Source organism: Petaurus breviceps, unplaced genomic scaffold (genome assembly GCF_028583685.1).
Source record: "Petaurus breviceps papuanus isolate PSGF00001 unplaced genomic scaffold, PetGlider_PUasm1.0 90925, whole genome shotgun sequence".
Classification (NCBI taxonomy): Eukaryota; Metazoa; Chordata; class Mammalia; order Diprotodontia; family Petauridae; genus Petaurus; species Petaurus breviceps.
The window spans coordinates 23391225-23415567 of NW_027187380.1; the positions used below are offsets into that span (position 1 = coordinate 23391225).

At 35.6% G+C, this 24343-nt stretch overlaps 1 protein-coding gene across 1 annotated transcript in view; it reads right to left on the bottom strand.

The window, feature by feature from the left end:
* Positions 1-24343, bottom strand: part of GNA13 (G protein subunit alpha 13) — a 72652-nt gene that overhangs the window by 7155 nt on the left and 41154 nt on the right. The window contains exon 3 of the mRNA XM_069076574.1: positions 4464-4514. Within this exon, the coding sequence (XP_068932675.1) occupies positions 4464-4514 (51 nt within the window). The remainder of the gene's footprint in view (positions 1-4463; positions 4515-24343) is intronic.

Genomic DNA, 24343 nt, shown 5'->3' on the forward strand with positions numbered 1-24343 from the left:
ACTTAGAGCTGACAATCTATTTGGATAAATAAGACTAGTAGAGAAACAATGGGAGACAACGTAAGATAATTATTTTACTGAGTGGTAAAGACTATATATATATAAAAGTACTAGGGAACAGAAGTACTAGCAAATAAACAAGGGCCTGTTTCAAGAGAAACTGTTTCAGGCAAAGTTATCAGGAAAATTCTGTTATGTGCAACTACTGAACATTTGTTTGAATGGGTACAATCACTCCAACTAAATATTCCAAAAGAGAATCTTTATTTTTCCCAAACCACACATAAAGAGCTTAAATAAACACCAATTTTTCTACTCATACAAATCTTTTAGTCACTAGGACTATATAATTGAATTATTTTTGACTCTTCTCTCCACTTGACCCCCATATTCAATGTCATCAAATTGGTATTTTTATTCTTTTGAAATTCTTTTACATTTATGTCTATTTCCAATGATTATTGGAAATAACCCTAAATCTAGGTCTTTATCTCTTCACACATGGATACTGGTCTTCTTTGTCTCTACTATCTCTATATTCACATTTATCTTGAAACCAATAACAATTTTCCTATTACTTATTCCTAGCTCAAAAATCTATGACTTCCTATTACTTAATGAACAAATTTCTTAATTCTTTTACTCTTTATAATCTGGCTTGCATTCTACCTCCAACTATATTTTTCATTATAGTACCTACTTTTTAATCTACTTATTCATGCTGCCTTCAATAAAAACACTTATTTTTTCCTATCTTGACTTGAGGTTGACTTCTGCTGATATTCAGAAAAAAGGGCAATAGAAAATGTGTAAATTGTGATTTTTATCATACCTGCTTTAAGACACTATAAGTTAATATTTTTCTATACACAGGAACTACTGTACTCCTTAACACAGCCTACACTGTGACAAACACATCAGCTCCAGATACCATCAAAGTTTCCCTCTCCACGTATCCTCCTTTACCCTTCTCCCTTCCTTCATCTAAGTAAACCTTCCATATCTTTCACAACCTAGATCAAATTTCACACACAGGCCAACTATTCCAGCTTAAACTATCCTTTCTCTGAACTCCTATTATTGTACTAATATCAACATTGCAGTCTAGCACTTAATGTATATTAGTTTTGCTTTCCCTGTTAGATTATAAATTCCTTAAAAACAAGAACCTTATCTTACCCTGAGCTTTTGGATTCCCACATGGTGCTGAGCAAGAAAGGAGGAGGTACACCAGAAGCAACAATGAACACTTTGCTTTGTCTTATACAAAATGCAAAGAATAGTCAACCAATCAGAAAATCTGGTGCATCTTCTTACTCTATTACGTTCTCATAAAAGATCTGTGGTGACAGGATTACGCTACTCTTGCCTAGGTCCTGGAAAAAAATTATTAAGCACTCTTTTCCATCACTTGTTACAGAAATAATTTTTTAGGATAATTATTGTAAAATCATTTCAATTACCAGGAAAGAAAATAAAATTCTCTTGTTTGTTTATTCAACAAAAATAATAAGCATTCATTATGTACAAGGAATTGTGCTATCTTGCAGCTTAAGCGCCATCAAGCCAGGTGATGGGGCCAGATCAATAGTGTTCAAAAGTGAAGCTATCTTGAATGCACGGGAAATATACAAAAAACCACTTAGAAATGACAAACTGATCCTAAAATGAAAATATTTTCATTTAAAAAGTTTTAAGATCAATTCTATAATTTCTTTTCCTATTTTACAAAAGTACATAGGAAAAGTAAAATGAAAATGTCTTTTTCTTTCTCAAATGTATTTTTTCTTTATTCTTTCAAACTGTCTTCTCCTTTAGGAATTTGAGGAATCATAGCTGTGAATGGGGTCTTTTAATAAGAGGTAGGAAGAGTTTGAGCTCCATAAAAGGAATATAACAAAAGATGCTTAGTATGTGCTTTCTTTTAACTTCCAAACTGGTTGCGCCTGCTGCTGCTACTGCTCCTGATGTAAAGGTCCAAGTGACCATCTTGGGACTCACACTACTCATCCAAAAGGCTTCCCCTGGTCCTGAGAGTAAGACAGAATATACCCCTCTTGGAGGGCTAAGAAATCAAGATCCAGGGGCTTTGATGAGAGATGAGGTGAACATTCCAGTCTGACTTCATCTGTAGTTCTATTGATACTCTGGTTAGACCCATTCCCCCAATGGTTAACAGTCTCTCATCCCTCTTAGTCTGTCTATCCCTGTGATGGTGAATCCAAGACTACTGAAGGGCAACAATACTCTTCTAATTTTCTGTTCCTTATCTGCTTATACCTTCTAATGTGTTCCCTTGAACTCCCAATCTATAATTAACAAACTTTTCTTAATTTTAAAGCTCATCCTCTAATACTTCTTCCATCTTTTGGCTTTCACTGAGACCTTTAGTCTTTACAGATGAGACTACACTCCAGGCCTTTTCAGTAGCAGTTACACTTCCTCTCATGCATAACTCACTGAACCCGTAGGATGAGTTGGAACACTCCTTGCCCTTCACTGTCCCTCTATCTAGATATAAAGAAACCACCTCTCTATTGTCATCACTCAGCAACTTTTCTTTTAAAGTTCAATTTCTCTTAATCTGTCATTCTTACTAGATTCTGGTGGCTATTATCTACCAGCTTCCAGGACATTCTCCCTCTTTTATCAATGAATTCAGGGTGTGGCTCACAGTATTCGTCTTCATTCCAACTATTGCCCTCTTATCAGGGGACTTCCAAAATACAAGAAGTTCCCTTGAATAAATACCCTAGCTTTCCAGTTCCTCAATCTTTCTGACTCCTAACCATTCCACCTCAGCTTCACATAAGGATGGCCACATCCTTGACCTTGCAAATGCTCTACTCCCATAATAAATTCCCTCATCTGATCACTATTTCCTAACATTCTCTTTTTATCCCGGTGCTCCTCACTCCTCTCAAGTCTGCTCTTTGTCCTTCCTGTGACCTAGAATAACCCTCTAAATTCACAGTATTTCACCCCTATTCTGGCTAAACTCCCTCCCTTCTTGATCTCAAACACAACTCAGCTGACTAATCACACTACAGATGTCTGCTATGCAATCTCAACTGTGCCCTTATTGCAGCAAGGTAATCCTTCTATTCCCTAATTCTCTAGCCCATTCTTCACAGAGGCTGTTCCAAATCTCTCTCCCCCCTTCCTTCCCCCCAGCTGAAAACTTTACTACTGGAAAGGTTTTTTAGGGAGATTATTTTATTTGTGAAGAACTTCCTCTCCTCCCCTTTTCATCTGACAATTCCTCCTCTTCTCAGAGTCCCTTGACTTCATCCCTAACCTACATATGAAACCACCTACTTACCAAAGTCAAACCCTGCTCCTTGAGTATCTCCCCTGCTGCCCACCCCAATTTACTGGTTTCTTCCTTGTATCCAAGTCTTCCCACAGACAAAAATTCCTCACTAAGTCCTATCATCCCTATTACCATTCTATTATCTCTCCTCTTCTCAGCTGACTTTGAGATCTTTATGCTCAGTGCCTTGACTTCCCCTGCTCGTGATCCCTTCTTAATTTCCTTCTGAGTTTATCATTCAAAAATATACTCTTTCCTAGTCACCAACAATCTTTTAATGTGCCAAACCCAATAGCTTCTGCACTCCTTATCCTCCTTGGTCTTTCTACAACCTCTAACAAAACTGACCACATTTTCTTCTCCTGTGTAATTGCTCCTCTCTGGGTTTGCAGGATATTTTCCTGTCCTGGTTCTCCTACCTATCTGACCACTTCTCAGTTTCCTCAGATGATTCAATATTTGTGTAACACATCTGAACTGTGGGTGTATCCTAAGGCTCTGTCTTGAGTACTCTCTTCTTTTTTCTATATACTCTTTCATTAGGTGATCTCATCAGTTCCTATACATTCAATTATCATCTCCCAAATGTATATAGGCAGCCCTATTCTCTCCTGTGCACTACTCCAACATCACTAACTTATTCATTCGACAATTCAAACTTGATGTCCCAGAGGTACCTCAAATTCAGAATGTCCAAAATGGAATTCATTAATTTTCTCCCTCTAACTACATCTTTTCCAAACTTAAGGTACCACCATCCAGGTTTGTAACCCTGTTGTTATCCTCAACTTCTCAAACCCTCATTCTCACTCATCATCGAACACATCACAAGACTAACTGCTGATTCTGCACCTTTGCACTGACTGTCACCCATGCCTAGAATGCATACTCTTCTCACTTCTGCCTCTTGAAATCTTTGGTCTTCTGTTTAAGCACCATTTATTACCCAAAGCTCTTCCTGCTTCCCCTGTCTACTAGTGTCCCCTCTCCCCAAAGTGCTATCTTTTATTTTTAATATCACACCCACCCCCACAAATACACACGTGTATATGCCTGTAAACGATCAATAAATATATTTTGACTAATGAGTAAAATCTGAGTGCTACTTTTAAGTGGTAAAAACCCAGAAATATACAGTGTTAAAACTTACAGGTTCTCCAAGTTTATCCAAGTTGTCCAGAAAATACTTTACAGATTCACCCTAAAAAAAAAAAAAAAAGAAAGAAATAAACAAATAAATGCCTCTTTAGGGATGGAAAACTTGGTTATAACAGTTTTTATTATATAGTCTTACTGCATACAATCCAAACATATCTGTTTAGTTACAATGAAATGAACAGTTAACCCTTCCAAAAACATCAAAATCTTGCCCTCCATAAAATACTGAAGCCCCAGATGAAGATCATAAGTATTTCACTTAAAAAATATCCAACAAGTCAATCTGTCTTTAAAAAGTTTTCTACTTGCCTTTTAAATTAATCAACAAGTAACTTTTGAGATTAAATTTATTACTCCAATTTAAGCTTATGTCTTTTTTTTACCTGAATCCTAACACATCTGCAGTAGAGAAAATGAAAAGATTAGCTTGAGAAAAAGGCTGGATCCACATATTAAAAAAAGATGAAACATTTTAAAATAAACACATAGTAAAAGGCATATCTTGTTAAGTTATTAATAGTGCCGCAGGGTCCATTTCTCTATTTTTGTAAAAGTGACCATCCTTTCTGAAGTACAGATGTTTGTTTCTTTTTACAATATTTATATACCACTACTAACCACTGCTAAACTAGAAGGAGTATGGAGTAATGTACAGAAAGAGCACTTTCTTTGAAGAAGAACTGGATTCAAGTTTCTTGGTTGATTCATACTGTGACTGCCTGACTCTCAGTGCTCTAGGCAAACTCTCTAAGGCACATAAAAGAAAAGACAGGGGGCAGCTGGGTGGCACAGCAAATAGAACATCATCAGCCCCTGGAGTCAGGAAGACCTAAGCTGAAATCTCACCTGAGACACCTGACACTTGGTGGGGGGGAGAAGGAAGGAGGGAATTGAATAATTAAAGACAGAACTGGTTTGCACTGGTAGGAGTTTCTTCACCAACAAGTTTCCCATAACAACAAAATCATAGGTCTAGTCCCTATCCTTTCCTAATGGAAGAAAAGGTGAAAACTGCTCTCTAGGAGCTGGAAAATTTGGTAGTTTCTAGAAAATATGACTAAGATGATTTTGGAAGGTGAGAAAAAAGAAAATAACACTTAATGGATGAACTATTTCCTTCTTACTTTATAAACCCTGAAGATAACAGAAAAATGTTTCAAAATATTACATTGTAGCATCTGCTTTCAAAATAAGTTAACTGATTTTTATAGTATTTCAAAAGCTGTATACATATATCTTACATGATCCTCCCTAATAGTTCTGTGAGTTCTGAAAGGTATTAATCCTCATTTTACAGATATGGAAAATAAGGTCTCTGAAGGAGGTGGCAATTATCTTTGAGGTTCTTTCTATACCTCTACATCACTCTATGGACATTTTTGAAGATGTCAGTCTCATTTTTCACTCCTAGTCTATTACCTTTAAGTGGGAAAGAGCATTCATCCTCAGTCTTCAGGAGTCCTGGGTTGCTCATGTTACTGATCACTGTTTTTTAAGCCTTTCAAAATTATTTTTGCTTACAATACTGGAGTCAGTGCTGGTCAATTCACTCCTCATTAGGTCACACATTAGATTAGAAGTTTTTGTATTCATTCATTCTGCTATTTCTTAAGGAGAAATAATATTCCATTACATTAATAACTACAATTAGGTCAGCAGTGCTTTTTGTTTCTAGTTCTCTACTAAAATATAAAGTATAGCTACATATACATGTACAAATGAGTAGGTCCTTTCCCTCTTCATCTCTTTGGGGCATAAAGCTAGCAGTGGTTTCAAAAGTCAAAATGCACACATGGTTTAGTGACTTTTATAAGCACAGTTTCAGCTTGCTTCAAGATTGATTGGACTGCTGCTAGGTCTGTATCCCAAAAAGATTTTTTAAGAAAGGGAAAAGGATCTACCTGTACAAAATTATTTACAGCAGCTCCTTTTGTGGTAGCTAAGAACTGGAAATTGAGATGTGGTTTGCTGACCTATACTTCTGCTTTGTGGATTCATCATCCATCAATTAGGAAATGACTGAACAAGTGTGGTATATAATTGTTAATGAAATATTATTGCACTATAAGAAATGATAAGCAGGATAATTTCAGAAAAAAACTGGAAAGACTTACATGAACTGATACAAAGTGGAGTGAGCAGAACCAGAACACTAAACACAATAACAGCAAAACTGTATGATGAAGAACTGTGAATGACTTGGCTATGTCTCACCAATACAAAATGATCCAAGAAAATCCCAAAGGACTCATGATGAAAAATGTTATCCACCTCTAGAGAAAGAATTGACTGATGTTGTCTGAATACAGATTGAAACATACTATTTTTCTTTCTTTCTTCAAGTCTTCTAGTACAAAATGACTAATATGAAAAAGTTTTACTTGACTGCATGTATATAACCTTTATCAAATTGCTTACTGTCTCTCAAAGGGGAGGACAGAAAAGAGGTATAGAATTTGGAACTCAAAACTTAATGCACCCCCAACAAAACACAATGAATGTTAAAAATTGTTTTTATATGTAACTGGGGGAAATATTATTTAAAAAATAAATAAAATGAAATGTTCTCAAACTAAGAAAGCAAAGAACGATTAGACAATTTCACAAATAAATGTGTCTATTCTCTTATCTGAAAACTACAATAGAACTTCAGCTGTCCCAAAAGCTATTAAACTGTAAATTGCCCTTTAACCCAGTAATTCCACTACTAGGTTTATATCCCCAAAGAGATCAAAGAAAGAGGGAAAAGATGCATACATAAAAAAATATTTATAGCAGCTCTTTTCATAGTGGCAAAGAATTCTAAAAAAAGGAATTTAAGGGAATTGCTTTGGGAATGGCTGAACAAGTTAATAGTATATGAATGTGATGGAACACTATTATGCTGTAAGACGTGATGAAGGGGAGGGTTTCATAAAAACCTGAGTTTGTATGAACTGATGCAAAGTGAAGTAAGTAGACCTGGGAAAACAATTTATAGCATAACAGCAATATCATAAAGCTAATCAACTCTGAAAGACTTAGTAACTCTGATGAACATGACGACTAACCACAGTTGCAAAGGATTCATGGTGAAACATGCTTTCTACTTCCAGATAGAGTTAGTGGACTCAGATTACAGAATGAAACATATTTTCTTCTTAGAACATCATTAATGAATTTATTTTATACGACTAAACATATTTGTAACGGGTTATTTTGTCTTGCCTTCTCAACGGGTAGTGAAAGGGAAGATAATTAGGAATTGTAAATAAATTGTAAATAAAATCTAATTTTAAAAACCTCAACTGTTTTTAATGTGCATTGATATTATTTAGAACATTTCTATGTGTATGGTTGCTCACTATATATTTTTCTTCATATATAAATATATATAAATTGTCTATCTGTTCTGGATCAGACCTTTACCAGAAATTTGTTGCAAAGACTTTTTTCTGAGTTGTTTCCCTTCCAGTTCTAACCACTGCTTTTGTTTAAGATGATACTTTTCAATGTAAGTAAATTATCCACTTTATTTCTGATCTGGTCAAAGGTGTCTCCTTTCCTGTTCTAGTTTTTAAAAATATTCTCTATTTGGAATTCAGTCACTCACTAAGTGTTTATTAAATGGCTACTATGTATCAGGCAATGTGCTAATTAAGCAAAGGGGATCCAAAGAAATGCAAAAAAACAGTTCTTTCCTGCCTTTAAGGAGCTCACAATCTTTTTTTTTCTCTTGTTGGAGGGGGAAGACAGGGCTACTGAGGTTAAGTGACTTGCCCAAGGTCATACAGCTAGTGTGGCAAGTGTCTGAGGCTGAATTTGAACTCAGGTCCTCCTGACTCCAGGGCCAGTGTGCCACCTAGCCGCCTCAAGGAGCTCACAATCTCAATGGAGGAGACAATAAGTAAACACAAATGCACAGATGAGTTATAAAGAGGATAAACAGAAAATATTAATGGAGGGGAAAAGGTTTCCTATAGAAGGTAGGGACTTCAAGGAAGCCAAGAGGTGGAGATGAAGAAAGAAAACATTCCAGGTATGGGAGACAGAAAAAATAATTTTAGCTAACTCTATAGTTTTCTTAGCAAACTAAGTAAAAGATAATACTTTGCTTCCTCCTTGCTTATGTGAGAAGGAATTTCTCAATTCCCTCAATTTTTTTGTTCATATCTTATTGTTGTAACTAGCATTTCTAGAATATTTCTAGAATTTCTAAAATAAAATAATAGTGGTAAACATTTCATATCTCGATCTTGCTAGAATGGGCTCTAATATTTTTCCACTGAAAATAATGTAGTTCTTGGTTTTAAATAACTGTGATCTTAAGGAATGATTCCTTTATTCTTATTTTTTAAAGGAGTATCACTGTATCTTGTCAAAAGCTTTTCTGCATCTACTGATGATTTGTTTTTTGTTATTAATAAAGTCCATGACATTCATAATTTTCCTTAATACTTAACCAACTTTGAATTTATGGTATAAGTCCAACCACAGTGTATGAGCTTTTAAATATTTTGTCATAGCCACTCATAATATTTTATTCAATATTTTGTGTTCACTAGAAATACTGATCTATAGGAGTTCTTAGGCAGGGGTCTAAAGATGCACCTGAAGGGTCCATGAATTTGGACAGAGGGGGAAAAAATCTTTTATTTCAATATAATTATTCCTCTAAAAATAAAAGACAGAACAAAGAAGTCAATGAATATGACTAAATATTAAAACTAAATAATACAACTAAAAATTTAAAAAGTAATCCCATCAAACACTCAACTAAACAGAAAAACAAAACTTGAAGGTTAGAGATAAAACTGAAAATAACAAAGCCTGAAGATAAATTATCCTGAAGATAATCAGGAGTAGGGATTTGCTTTTAATAATAAATCAACCGTTAGCTAATCTGATTCAAAATCTGCTAGCTGCCAGAGCAACTGTGATCCTATGTGTTTCATTTTAGGCACTTACAACATTCTTCTGAAAAAGGGTCCACATGCTCCTCCAGACTGTGAGGTCTTGACACATTAAAAAAACAGTTAGGAACATATGGCCTATAGTTTTCTTTCTCAGCTTTATTATTTCAAAGAAAGAGTTTGGAAGGACTGTTTTTCTGTTTTTTGTTTTTGCAAACAATTTATACATTCTAAAATCAACTGTTCTTTCATCATTTACTATAATTCTTAGAAATCTATTTGGTCCTATGGTTTTATCCTTTAAGGCATATTCAATTTCTTTTCCTGAGACCGAATTATATCTCTTTGTCTGATAATCTGTGTATCCTATATTTCTGTATATATTAACCTATTCAATGTATTAATTTTCCTGGAATATAATTGGGGAAAAGCTTTAAAATAATTTCTTTTATTCCCTCTTTGTTTCTTGGGACTTCTCCTTTCTGATTTTTGATAGTGGCAATTTGGTTTTCGTTCTCTTTTTCAATAACTGCTAATATTTACATAGTTTTGTTTTTTTCATTTTTTTAAAGCAATCGGAGTTAAGTAACTTGCTCAAGGTTACACGGCCAGTTATTTCTGGGTGTGGTGCTAAGTATCTCAGCCCGGATTTGATCCCCAGGTCATCCTAACACTGGAGCCGGTGCTCTTACTCGCTGAGCCACCTGGCTGCCCCTCACATAGTGTTTTTAAAGTATGCAAAGTGCTTTTCAAATATCATCTGGTTTTATCTTCACAACAAACCTGAGAGTTAGGTGCTATTATTATCCCCATTTTACAAAGCAGGAAAATAAGGCAGACAGAGGTTTAAAGTGACTTGCTCAAGGTCATACAGCTATTGTCTTGAGACAGGATTTGAACTTGGGTCTTCCTGATTCCTGTGCCAACGTTTTATCCACTGCTACTTTATCCACCTAGTCGTTTCCAAAGCTAACTGATTTTATTTCAGATTAGCTAGTTCATTTATTATTAAAAACAAAATCCAGCAGCCTATTTATCATTTTAATAGTTTTGTTCACTAAAAAAATTTGTTTTGGGGCTTGACAGGGCAACTATCTAAATTTTTATTTGTATTATTGAATTTAGTCAAATTCACTGACTTGTTTGTTCTGTCTTGTGTTGAAAGACTTTAGAGAGATATAAATTTTCCTTCAAGAAGGCTACATCCTAAAAGATTTGCTATGTTGTCTTATTTTTGTCATTTTAAAATGATATTGCCTATTGTTTATTTTTGTTCTATGATCCATGTATTAGAGGATTAAACTGCCTCAAGTGAAGGATGTTTCTAAAATAAATTTGGTCTCCTGATTTATGAAGTTTTTTTATGCCCTAGTATACCATTGATTTTTGCAAAGGTGCCCTTAACTTCCAAGACAGACAGACACACCAGTTTTCTCTCTTCCACTGTCAGAAATCACTAGAGCTTTATCAATCTAATTTTTTAAAATTATACTCAGGTCCTCAAATTCTTCCTTATTTATATTTCAGTTAGATTTACCTAGGTCTAAAGGAGGCATTTTGAGGTCCCCAACTATCTGAATTTTAGTATGTATTTCTGTAATTCAATTAACTTTTCCTTAAAATACTTAGATGCAATGACAATGAATATTGATATAATTTCATTATTTACAATACTATAATTTGAAATTACGTTATCTATAATTATATTAATACATTATTGCAAATAATTATAAATATTCATATAATTATAAATATCCACATTATTGTGAAACTGCATAATGCCTAGAGTGCTATAGAAATGTTAATAACATTATTATTGTTATTTAAAGTATAATATAGTTTCTTTGCCTGTACTTTTAAAACCATGTCCTATTTTTACTCTTAATTTGAGATCATCAATGCTACCTTTGTTTTTTTTCAAGTCAACAAAAGCATAATACGGATAGTTCTACTATAATGTTTCAAAAATGAGAATTTGTTCAAATTTGTTCCAACATGACTGATATAATTATTAGGGGACATTCTAAGCACAACTCAAATTTGGGTTTGTTTCCATGCAATTCTTTCAAAATATCAAGAAGAAACTGCACCATTTTGTAATTCACAACCTTCCAATGCATATCTACTTCCACAAACAAAATTCAGGTTTCTGTCAAAGTTATACATCTATTGTACATCTTCTGATGCACAGCAAAAGTTATGATGGGGAAAAGATGGTATGAACCTTCCCTGCTTACTCCCTCCTTTTTTTCTCCAGGGCCCAGAGTTTAGGAGGCACTGGAGCCTAGGTGCAGGCTGACAGCAGCCTCAGGCCTAGATCTGGTCACTTTATTGTAACATCCATGTATTTCTTAATAGTTTAACATGTATAAAACCATGTATTTCTTAATAGTTTAACATGTATAAAACTATCCTATCTTTTTAAACATGTTCCTATTTTTTTAATGTCTCACTGACAAATTTTTGAATTATGCCCTAGCCCCATTTTCCTCATATGATCTGTTGTTTTTATTGTGTGATTTTGTGCAGCTTCATATTTTCATTCACTGTCATGGTTGCTACTTTTTTTCATTTTTCTCCACTGATATTTTATAAATTGTCCTCTTTTCTGCATATTCCCCCCTTTAAAGAGAATGGGGTAGGGGATGAGAAGGAATCTAATCAACATTAATCTATAATTAATTGGTATGTTCCTCTTCTTCTGCCCCATTTCTCTTTAACAAATCAAAACTCCCATTTCTCATGCTTTTAAAATCGTCCAAAGGTGACATTTACTTTTCTTGTAACTGTTCCCTCCTGAACACTACCTCCTCTTCATTTATCTTATCCCTGAATTTAATATATATTTAATATTGTTGAATTTAATATATTTCTACCCAAAACTCTCTCTGTGTATATTTGGCTAATCTTCCTTTACAGATTCAGTTTTAAGTCACTAGATGCCTACTCTCTCCAATCCCTTTTTCTTCTCCCTGTTTGTATAATCTTTTTCTAGCACAATCCCATTTATGCAAAATAAGTTCATCTCTCTTTTTCTTTATATCTTCCATAGTGCTTTCCTTTTTTCTCCCTTTTTTTTTTTCTCTCAAAAAACCTAACAAAACACAGCAAACTCACCCAGGTCTTAAATTTGTCTTATGTAACTCCTTTCTGTGACTCTTGAAAACAGTAGGATTCTGAAGAGCCAGTTGTCTATTCTCTCCTATCAGAATCTAAATACTTCATTGTTTATATCTTTCCAGTTCAAATATATTTATTTACCTTCCTTGGTTTGTCTTGACTCCTTTGTTTGTATTTCAAAGTTTCTATATTTAGCTGAGCTCTTATTGCCTTCTTTGGTGTAACCCTTCCATTAACTACTGCCTGGAGCTTACTTGTTCTTCCCTCCTCAACCACCTCCTCCTTTTCTTTAAGATTGACCTTGGGCCCTTTTCAGAAATTTGCTGGATTTTATGTGGGAGAGGTAGAAATCAGCTTCTATCTAAGTATCAGCATCCTATCAGGGCAGGTCACTAACTTAACTGAAGATGGGTTCACTTTCTAGATATTTTTAAACCTTAACTTTTGCAGTATACAGGCTCCTTTGTCTTCCTTTAGAAAATAAAGGCATCTGTCCTCCAAAATTGTGATAACTCTCCTGCTTTCCCCAGACTTTCATATTTTATTGACAGTGGTTCAGAAATCACATGTCATTTCTTCTTGATCATTGATCTCAAATTCATAAAAGGGCAACTAGGTACTTTCTTACTATTTTTTACTTTTCTTGGATATAAAACTCTTAGTTTTTTCCCTATCATTTCTAATGCAAAAGGAATTTTCCTTGGTAAAGAAAATAGGCAAGGTTAGAATTGAGAAGTTCTGCTTTCTCACTGTCAGTTATTGTCCCATTCACCCCCAAACAAGAGTCCTTCATTAAACAGCTTTTTTCTTCACAATATAGTACTCTTACTCTCTCTGCATAAAAATAAAATATCCCTATTTGTTGTCATTACTTTCCTTGGCCAGTCTAAGCTCCTTCTTAGCTTCAGCATTCCTGAGACTATTTTTACCATGACATGTGTGTGCCATGTTCTTCTATTCAACAACGTTAATTAGCCTTTCCTCTATCCCTTCTTTAAAAATCTTGGTTGAGGGGTGGCTAGGTGGTGCACTGAGTAGCGTGCCGGCCCCGGAGTCAAGAGGACACAAGTTCGGTTCTGGCCTCAGACACTTAACACCCACACAAAAATACTAGCCGTGTAACCTTGGGCAAGTTACTTAACCCCAATTGCCCTCCAAAAAGAAAAAAAAATCTTGGTTGATGGATAAATTTCCTAGGGAGCTACACTGGTCTCTTCAAACAAATTCCATTTTTCCTCCTCAATAGACATGTTTCCCTTTGTGCCTTCAGAATTTCATTCCTGTTAATCTCCCAGTCTCTCCTGGGCTAACTTCTGTAACATTTTAGTCTATGGGATCCTCTATCTTTCCCTTGAGCCCTTGGCAATCTGCTCCCCCCAAATCTAGGGTGCATGTCAGACTATTCTGGGATTTACTTTCCCTTTCTATCACAAATTCTAAGAGAGAGAATTTTCTCTTTTGTTCTCAAGGTTTCCATCCCAACAATTAGCTTGTCCGTGTTAGAATCAGATACAGAGGGGAACAATAGAATTTCCCACTACTGATTCCTCCATCTTTCATTTTAAAAAATTAATTTATTTAATTTTTAGTTTTCAACATTCACTTCCGTAAGATTTAGAGTATCAAATTTTCTTCTCCTTTACCTTTTAGAGGATGAAATTATCACTAAAGTAAATTGAGAAGCAGAGCAAGCAAGAACAACACATTCTTCAGGAGATGTCTGGATAACTGAAGGCCCTCATCACTGTATCATGCCTCTGTGAGAGGCTAGTAAACTACTTCCCAAAGTCCTATTCTTTTTTTTTTATGCTGCCTCCACTGATTCAACCAAATACTGTCATGCTTCCTTCCTCTGTTTCCTAGAATTCCTCACCTGAACATACCTTAAAACAATGTTATTCTAAACAAGCTCCAAGAGTAACTGATTCATAGTGCCACACACAAAGATATAGAGACACAGACAGTCTGTATACATACACACATACCCACATGATTGCTGTTTCATTTTATCAGTAGGATGACTTTTGGAAATTATGCAGAAAGTATCCCCATGTCAATTTTTTCAATCCTTCCCAATACTGTACCCTCCAAGAATGTCATTTCATATAAGAAACAGTATTTTTTTTTTTAAAAAGAGGGAAGAAAAGTAAAAAAAAATATGTACCTTTGCAAAGGAATAAGATGGGGATTTAAAATGTTTGTGTAAACATTCATTATATGGATATTGGTTTGTAGTTACATCCCTCTAGTTCAGCTATCAAGACTATTTGTATTATAGAAATTTCTGAGATTGGAAGAAACTCTTCATTTCCTATTATTGCAAACAGCTAAGTAAGGAGCTGTCATGTCTCTTAGAAGCTACATTTGTACTATATAATTTTACATTATTTACTTTTGATTGTTTTGTGTTTGTTCTTTCCATTTATATTTTTGTAGTCAATCTATATATTGTTTCCTAGCTCTGCTTACTTCACTCTGTATTAGATTACACAAATATTTCCATGATTCTCTGTATTCATCATAATTACTGTTTCTTACAGCACAGTTAATACTCCATTACATTCATGTATCATAATTTGACAATTCCTCAATTGACAGGCAATTTATTTTGCTTCCAATTATTATTATTATTTTTTGCCTTTTTGGAGGGCAATTGGGGTTATTAGTAACTTGCCCAAGGGTTACATGGCTAGTTGTGTGTGTGTGTGTGTGTGTGTGTGTGTGTGTGTGTGTGTGTGTGTTAAGTGTCTGAGGCTGGAACTGAACTCAGGTACTCCTGACTCCGGGGCCAGCGCTTTACTCACTGCGCCACCTAGCCGCCCCTTTCCAATTATTTTTTACCACAAAAAATGCTACTACAAATATTTGTGTATGTGGGAATGTTCTTATCAATGACATCTTTGGGGAATAAGCCTAATTCACTATGGGTCAAATGACATGTTCATTTTATTTGCATAATTCCAAACTGCTTTCTAAAATGGTTTATTGATTCATGTCGCCATCAACAATGCAACAATGTGTCTTTTTGTCCACAACTCCTCCAAAATTGACCTCCCATTCCTTCAAAAGTAAGAAATAAAAAAGACCTCTCCTAGTTTATGACATCCCAACTCCTTTTTATGCCACCCTATCTTTCAGTAAAACTGATCACTGATATCTAGTGTTTTGTATTCAATCTCCAACTTCTTTGCCTTTGCAATGTCTCTCTGTTCCTTGAAATGCACCCCCTTCCTACCTCTCCTCTTAGAATCTCTAGCTTCCTTCAAAGTTCTTCTCAAGTACCACCTCCCACCTGAATCCTATCCCCACTGCCCCAGCTACTAATATAATCCCCTCCAACAAACTCCCTTCATTTATTCTATACATATTTCTTATTTAATATTTGTTCATTGTTGTTTCCCCTTCAAGCTCCTTGTAGAGCAAGGGCTGTTTTGTTTTTGTGTATCACACTTCTAACAGTGCCTAGAACACACTAAGTGCTTAATAAATGCTTCTTGATTGGCACCTGAACTGAACCTTGAAGAAAGATAGGGATTTTAAGAGACAGAGATGAGGAAGGAGTGGGTTTGGAGAATTGGGAAGAGAGACACGAGATAAATATCAGGTACAGGGACCATTAAGTAGACCAATTTGGATGGATTGGAGTGTGTGAAGTAATATACAATAAACTGGAAATGTGAGGCTGAAGTCAGATTGTGAAGAGTTTTAAATGTCAAACAAGTTTATATTTTATCTTGGAGTATTCTGAGCAGGGAAATGACAGAGCCAAACTTGTACTTTATTATCAATTTGACAGTTGTATGAAAGATGTATTGGACACAGGAGAGACTTGAGACAGGAATAAAGAGGCTATTGTAGTAATTCAAGTGGGAAATGATTTAGGGCCTTAACTAGAGTGATTGTGGTACAAGTGAATGAAGAGAATGTGATTGACATTGAAATACCTATTTTCACTGGAGACACTATTCGATTTTTAAAACTATAAAATTTGCTATAAGGATCAAGGCACAATCACATTGTGGATTTTTATTTTTATTTTTTGCTTTTTGGAGGGGGGAAGGTAAGGCATTTGGGGCTGACTTGCCCAAGGTCACACGGCTAGTAAGTGTTAAGTGTCTGAGGTCAGATTGTATATATTATTATTCAAACTAAAGACTGTATTACTGTATTTATAGTCTTCCTTATGCTGAACTTTATTTGTGATATAAACCCAAAGGGGTGATCATGTATAATCTTTCTAATATATTGCTACAGCCTACTTGGTAATATTTTATTTAAAATGTTTGTGTAAACATTCATTATACAGATATTGGTTTGTAGTTATCTCCCTTTAGTTCAGCTATCAAGGCTATTTGTATTGCAGAAATTTCTGAGATTGAAAGAGACTCTTCTTTTCCTACTATTGCAAACAGTTAACATAGTTTGGGGATTAATTGTTCTTTATATCTGAAAAAATTTACTCTCAAATCCATTTGGTCCTAGATTTTTTTCCTTTGGGAGCTCACTTATTGCTTGGTCAAATTTCTTTTTCTGATACTGGGCTATTTAAATAGTCTTTCTTCTTTTATTAATCTGGGTATTTTTATTTTTTCAAAGATCTATTCACTTCCTCTAAGTTATCGATTTTGTTAGCATATAATTGGACAAAATAGTTTCTAATTAATAATTTCTTTTATTTCCTCCTAAGTCCTTTTTCATGTCAACAATTTAGTCTCCCTTTTTTTAAAAATCAGAACCTAGTTTCATTTATCAATTCAATGGACTTTTTAGTTTCAATTGTATTAATCTTTAATTTTCAGATTTCTACTCTTATTAGTTGGAAATTTTTCATTTGTTTTTATTTAAGTTTTTAAATTGCATATTCAAGTCATTGATTTGTTCTCTTTAACTGATGAAAATATTTGGAAATAAAATTTCCTCCTTTTAACTGCTTTAGTTGTATCCCATAAGTCTTTGGTAAGCTATCTCATTATTTTAATTTTCTTTGATGAAACTGACCCACCAGTTCATTAGAATCATGTTAGTCTCCAATTACTTTACAATTCTTTCTTTAAGGACCTATATAAGGAACACAGCTTTGGTTGCATTATAAGCAGTAAACGACATACTTAGTATTTGTTTTTCTACATGTTTTTGGAGAGTCCTTATGAGTCAATATACGATTAATCTTTGCAAGGGTCCAATACACAGCGGAAAACTATGTAAATTCTTTTCTATTCCACAGATCTCTATTAGCTATATTTTTTAAAATTTCTATTCAGGTCCTTAACTTCTTTCCTGCTTACCTCTTGTTTAGATTTGTCTAAGTCTGAAAGGGGGAGGGGAGGTTTGCCCTGTGGCAGTGGAATGTTGCAGCAAGGGTCTCACTATTTTGGGCCTGTTTCCTAAGTAAAATGAGGATACTTGTGTTATTTACCTTATAAAGTAGTTGTAAAGAATGCCCTTTGCAGTCTAAAAGGATTCCATAAATGAGTCATCTCATTCTGAAATCTCTTTTCCTGTAAGGGTGACCTAGAATCACTATATAATTATCTATTTGACTTGAACATGATATCTTTTGAAGATCAAATTTCATCAGCTATCATGTTCTCAAATACCCATGGAGCCTTTGTAAGATCACTTATTTATATAAAGACCTTTCCCCATTTGCATCTGTGCCCAAACAAGAATTCTTTTTGCTCCTACCTTTACAAGTGGTCATCCAACCTTTGCTGGAAAGAATTCTAACTGCAGGAGAACTCAAGTATCCCCTAAAGGGTAGGGGAGAGTGGGAGGCAGACAAGTATAGAACCTACCTCAGGGGTTGCTGGGAAGCTTTAAGTGACATAATATACATAAAGTACATTACAAACCTTAAAATCCTGTATAAATGTGAGGCAATTATGTCTACTTCTCAAAGTAGTCCACTATACTTTTGGATAGCTTTAACTGCCAGGAAATTTTCTTTACATCAAAAGCCTAGATCAGTAACATTTACCCCAGCTATCAACTAGTTCTGTCCTTCGGGAACCATACAATGACTAAAAAATTACCTTTCAAGTCTTCTACTGTAGAGTTTTGTCTTCTCTAGGCTAACAGTTTAATTTATCTATCCTCACATAACAAAGTCTCCAGGTCCCTCATCATCCTGTTTCCCTTCCTCAGGAAGTTCTCTACTTTATCAATGACATTCCTAATCTTCAGTGCCCAGAACTGAACACAATACTCCTGACATCTGATGAAGTCACAATACAGGGGAACCATCCCCATTTTATTCTTGGAAATTACTTTTTCTCTTAATGCAGTTCAAGACCACATTTGTGTTTTTGTTTTTGTCTACATGTCACACTGCTATTACTGAGATTTTAAGTCTTCACAGTGGTTAAGTGGATAGAGTGCCAGGCCTGGAGTCAGAAAGTCATCATCTTGAGTTTAATTCTGGCCTCAGACACTTTATACCCATGTGGGCCTGGGCAAGTGATTTAACCCCATTTGCCTGTTTCCTCATCTATAAAATGAGCTAGAGAAGAAAAAGGCAAATCACTCTACTATCTTTGCCAACAAAACCCCAAATTGAGTCAGAAAGAATCAGATTTGACTGGAAAAAGTCTTCCCATCTTTCGTGGATCAGTTGTCTAACATATTGCTTCTAGTTTTGTGCCATCTCCAAGTCTGATTGGCACACCATCTATGCCTTTAACCTTATCGTTAAACAGCACAAAGTCAAGCCTAGGACCACTGGAAACACATCAACCTGACATGGTACCATTAATAACTACTCTTGAGTCTGACCATTTAACCAGTTATGAATCCATCTAACTGTTATCGTCTAGTCCAATGAAAAAAAATTAAGCATGTCCTCCTCATTTTTGTATATTTATTTATAAATTTACATAATATGATATTGATAATTATTTTATAAAACTTACACAAAAATACATTTTTAAAGAACAAGATAAAGATGAAATGTTATCCCTATCACAATAGGGAAAAACTAGAATTTATTGGGTAGAGGAATGACTTAATCAAACCTGTGTTTTAGGAATATTACTTTGGTAGCCATGTAGAAAAGACACGTAGAAAATGAATTAGAGTGAGAAGAGATTTTAAGTCAGGAAGAGCAATGAGGAGGCTAAAAAGAGTCTAGATAAGAGGCCATGAAGGACTGAACTATAGTGGTGGCTGTTTGAGTGGGGACAAAAGGATGCATGTGAGAGATGTTGTGGACACAGCAACAATGATGCCTGTCAACTAATAAATGTGTTGAAGAAGAAAGAGGTGTCAAGAAATGATCTTGCTTTGAAGTTGAACAAGGTTAAGAACCTAAGAGATGGAAAAGGATTGGTGGTATCCTCTGCAGAAATAGGAAGTTCTAAAAAAAGTGTGGATATGAGGGAAAAGATAATATAATGAGATTTATGATATCAAAACACATTCATGCCTGTTCATACCATGAAACTTACTCTATCCCATCAAAAATAAAGGGTGATAGCTGAAGAGAACATAGGGTTCCCAGTCACCAGCCACTACCCTAGAGTACAGAGCCAAACTGCAGAGGGGTACCAGCTCCAGCCAGAGATTACCTGGGGAGCAAGGTATTTGTGAGGAGGGGAATTATTCTTGGGTAGACGCTGTGACCAGATTATGACTACCCCGAGGAGTCAATTTTCAGAGTTGCTAGGGAAAGCCAATAGTGGGAAAGTGAGAAATGAGGGAATATTGAGGAATAATGGGTGAAGGGAGTTGTATAGTTATGTTGGAGACAATTACATGTTTGACTGTTACAGGAAAATGTGAGATAGGCCTCTTTTCACCCTCTGATTAGTTGATCACACACGTTTCAGGCATGGAATGTCCCACTAGGAGTACAAAGTCCCTATCTGGGAGATCACTGTGTTTGTTGTTATTGTTTAATTGTGTCCCACTCTTCATGACCCCGTACAGGGTTTTCTTGGCAAAGATATTGTAGTGGTCTGCCATTTCCTTAACCAGTGAATTAAGGCAAACAGAGCTTAGTGACTTGCCCAGGGCCATAGAGCCAGGGAGTTTGAAGTCGGATCTGAAGTATGAAGTTGGATCTTCCTGACTCCAAGTCCCAAACTCTATTCACTGAGCCACCTAGCTTCAATTAAGCATGAAGTCAGTCAAATCAGCATTTATGAAATCAGCCCTAGAGATAACAAAGAAAGATAAAATAGCCCCTGTCCGCAAGGAGCTTATACTCTACTGAGAGACATGTAAATAGGACATAAATAGAACAAATGTTTTTATCTTGTACATACAAACAGAATAAATGGAAGGTGAACTCAGAGAAAAGGCATTAGTAGCTGAAGGGACTAGGAAAGGCTTCCTACAGGAAGTAGCCTCTGGGCTGAGTCATAAAGGAAATCAGAGATCCTCAGAAGTAGAGGTGAAGAGAATATGAATTCAGGCAAGAGGGACCATGACTATAGATCTGAAGTATGGAAGAAGGGGAGTGGATTGTAATGAATATCAAAGGAGGCCAGGATAGCTGGATGACAGTATGTGAAAATGAAATAAAGTATAAGAAGTCTGGAATGGTTGAAGTTGTAAAGACTTTTAAATGACAAAGAACTTTATATATCTAGTCCTGGAGTTAATAGAGAACCAACCACTGGAGACATTGTCAGACCTAATCTTTAGGAAAATGACTTTGATATCTATGTAGTAAAAGTATTGGAGAGGGAAGAGACATGAAGGAGAACAATTAGAAGTTTATTTCAATAGTCCATATCCCTCCATTTTTTCCCCACAAGGAGAGCAAAGATATACTTTGTCAAATCCTTTGCTTAAATCTAGATAAAATATTTCTATAGCATTCTTTTGTTGCATTAATTTGTAAATCCTTTGAAAAGAAGGGAATGAGGTTAAGTCTGACATGGCCTATTTATGAAAAGCCATTCTGGCTCTTTGCAACCATCACTTCCTTTTCCTGGTGTTTACTTACCATTTCTAATACTATGTTTTATAATTTTCCCAGGAAATGAAATCAAGCTCACTGGTCAATAGCTTGCAGTCTGTTTTCTTCCCATTATGGAAAATGGGATATTGCCCTTCTCTAGTCCACAACACCTCTATTTTAGTGATCTTTCAAGTACCACAGACAGCAGCTTAGTCTTCTTAATCTGTTAATTCCTTCAATTATCCAAGGATGTAGCTCATTTGAGTCAAGTGATATGACTTATCAAGGATGACCAAATGATCTCTATATCCTTATTTATTTTTTGGGTACCAACAATATGGAAATCCTTGCTATTATTCCCAGTGCAAAAGTCATTCTCCTTGGCAGAAAAAAAGCACAAGCAAAAACAAACTAAGAAGCTCTGCCTTTTCTGGGCTGTCAGTCAACAGCATCCCATCTACCCAAATACGTGATCCTAAGACTTCTTTGCCCATATAGGTTTTATCTTCGTTAGCTTTTTTTTTGGGGGGGGGGATTTTAAAAAATTTTTTTAAATTCAAACTTTAGTTTTTTTTTTTCCAATCATCAAGAATTTTCCTCCCTCCTACTCTCCCTAACCTCAAACAAAAAGAAACCCTTATAACAAGTATAGTCTAGCAAAACAAATTCTAATATTGGGCATATCCTACATATTTTATCACCTGTCAGGAGGTGGGGTGCAGTCTTCATTAGCAGTCCTATGAAATCATTATTAATCACTGAGTTAATCAGAGTTCTTCCAAAGCTGCTTGATTTTACAATGCTTATGTAATAGTATAAACTGTCTTCCTGGTTCTGTTCATTTCACTCTCCATCAGTTCATACAATTCTTCTGATGTTTCTCTGAAACTATACCTTCTATTTCCTACTATACAACTGTATTCCATTACCCTACATACACCATAATTTGTTTAGTTGTTCCTCAACTGATGGGTTCCTGCTTAGTTTCCAGTTCCTTGCCAGGAAAAGGAGTTATTATAAACATTTCTGCACATGTAAGACCTTTCCCTCTTTCTTTGATCTCCTTTGGGTATAAGACCTAGTTTCAGGTATTGCTGGATCAAAAGTATGCATAATTGCTTTCCAGAATGACAGGACCAATTCACAATTCCAACAGTGCATCAATGTGTCCGTTTTCCCAGCCCCTCCACAATTTGTCATTTTCCTTTTTTTCAAGTAACTTTGCCAATCTGATGGATGTGAAAAAGAACTGCAGATTTGCTTTAATTTGCATTTCCCTAATTATTAGTTATTTGGGAGCATTTCTCCCCCACTTGGCAAAAGATAGCCTGGAATTTCTTCCCTTGAGAATGGCTTGTTTGTACCCTTTGACCATTTACCAACCAAGGAATCCCAAAGAGCTTTACAAAAAAACAAAACCAAAAAACCCAACCCTAAACAAAACTTTGTTGCTAGAACATCAATCACCAGACTAAGCTCATTCAGAGCTTTAGCAATACTGACCCTACTTTAACAGGAACATGCCATAGTCATCTGTTAACTACCTACACTCTTGCTTCTATCTTCTGTACACATATTTTTAAAAATTGGTTAAGTTCCCTGTGCATCTATACTGCTCTTTTCAAACAACTCCACTTTCATCTTCAGAATTTCACTGGAGTTTCCCAATCCCTTCTGAGCTGATTTTGATTTCCCTTACAAATTTTTAGTGCACAGGATCTTACCGATTCTTACTTTGAACCTGCTGAAATCTCCTCTTCTAAAATCTAGGTTGCATGTCCTACTATTCCTGGCTTTCCATTCCTTCTCTGTCACAAACTCTCTAGAAGACAGTACTTAATTACCCACAAGATTTCCATCATCATCATAGTATATAATGCAATCTCTGCCCCCCTTTTATGTTTCTTCTTGTTTTTTTTTTTTTATTTATTATGTTTCTTCAAAATAAAGTATCCAGAGCCACACTGGAGTCACAGGTTTCATTCCACCAATCTGACTCTCTGCAAGAGTACCTTTTAGTTCATATTGCTTTCTGCACCCAAGGCCATAGATTTTTGTCTTCTATAAACTTCTAGTTGTCTCAATTCTTTTTCTTCCTACTTTGTAGCCACTCTTTGTTATGTAGATTTATGGATATATGTACAGAGAGTTTTCTCTCCCCTCTTTTCTTTAAAGCCTTTTACTTTCGGTGGGCCATGGCATTCACATTCGCTACCTTCTGCTACATGCTGGCACTGCTGCTCACTGCCAAGCTCTTTATCAACTGGCATATTACAGAATTTGATGAACTGAAGACTCATTACAAGAATCCTAGAAACCAATGTAATATGCTCAATCCTCTTGTACTTCCAGAATATCTATCTCATCCATACTTTCTTCTGTGTCATGTTTCTCTGTACAGCACACTGGCTTACACTCGATCTCAATATGCTGCTCCTGGCATATCATATTTGGAGTAGACCAGTGATAAGTGGACCTGGACTTTAATGATCTTACAACCCCATCATTAACACAGATATTCTAGCATACAGTCAGAAAGAAGGATAGTAGGAATGATGGGGTGCTTGGGATCTATATCTGTAACAGCAATTTGTAAAACCAGTCTGTAAAATCCCTTTCCCAGCCTCAAACTCTGCCCCTTCCCCCTATCTGCACTCTGCCTAGGCAACAACTCGTGACTCCTTTGTCCTTACTTAATCTCCTCATGTCTTCTCCTGTCTGGCCCAAATTTCATCTCCAAATTAAACTCCTCAAACTTTTATCTATGCACTGAAGTCACAAGTTCCTCTCAGTCAGCCCTAACTTTTATTTATGCACTAAAGTTCCTTAAATCCATCTGGTCAGCCCTGACAGTGGCAGCCCTACCCTTTAAAAGTAAAAGCCTGTGCTCCCTTTCTCTTGCAGGTCCCCTAAGGACCCTTGCCCGCTGAAAAGCGTATAATAAACTTTTTCAACTCT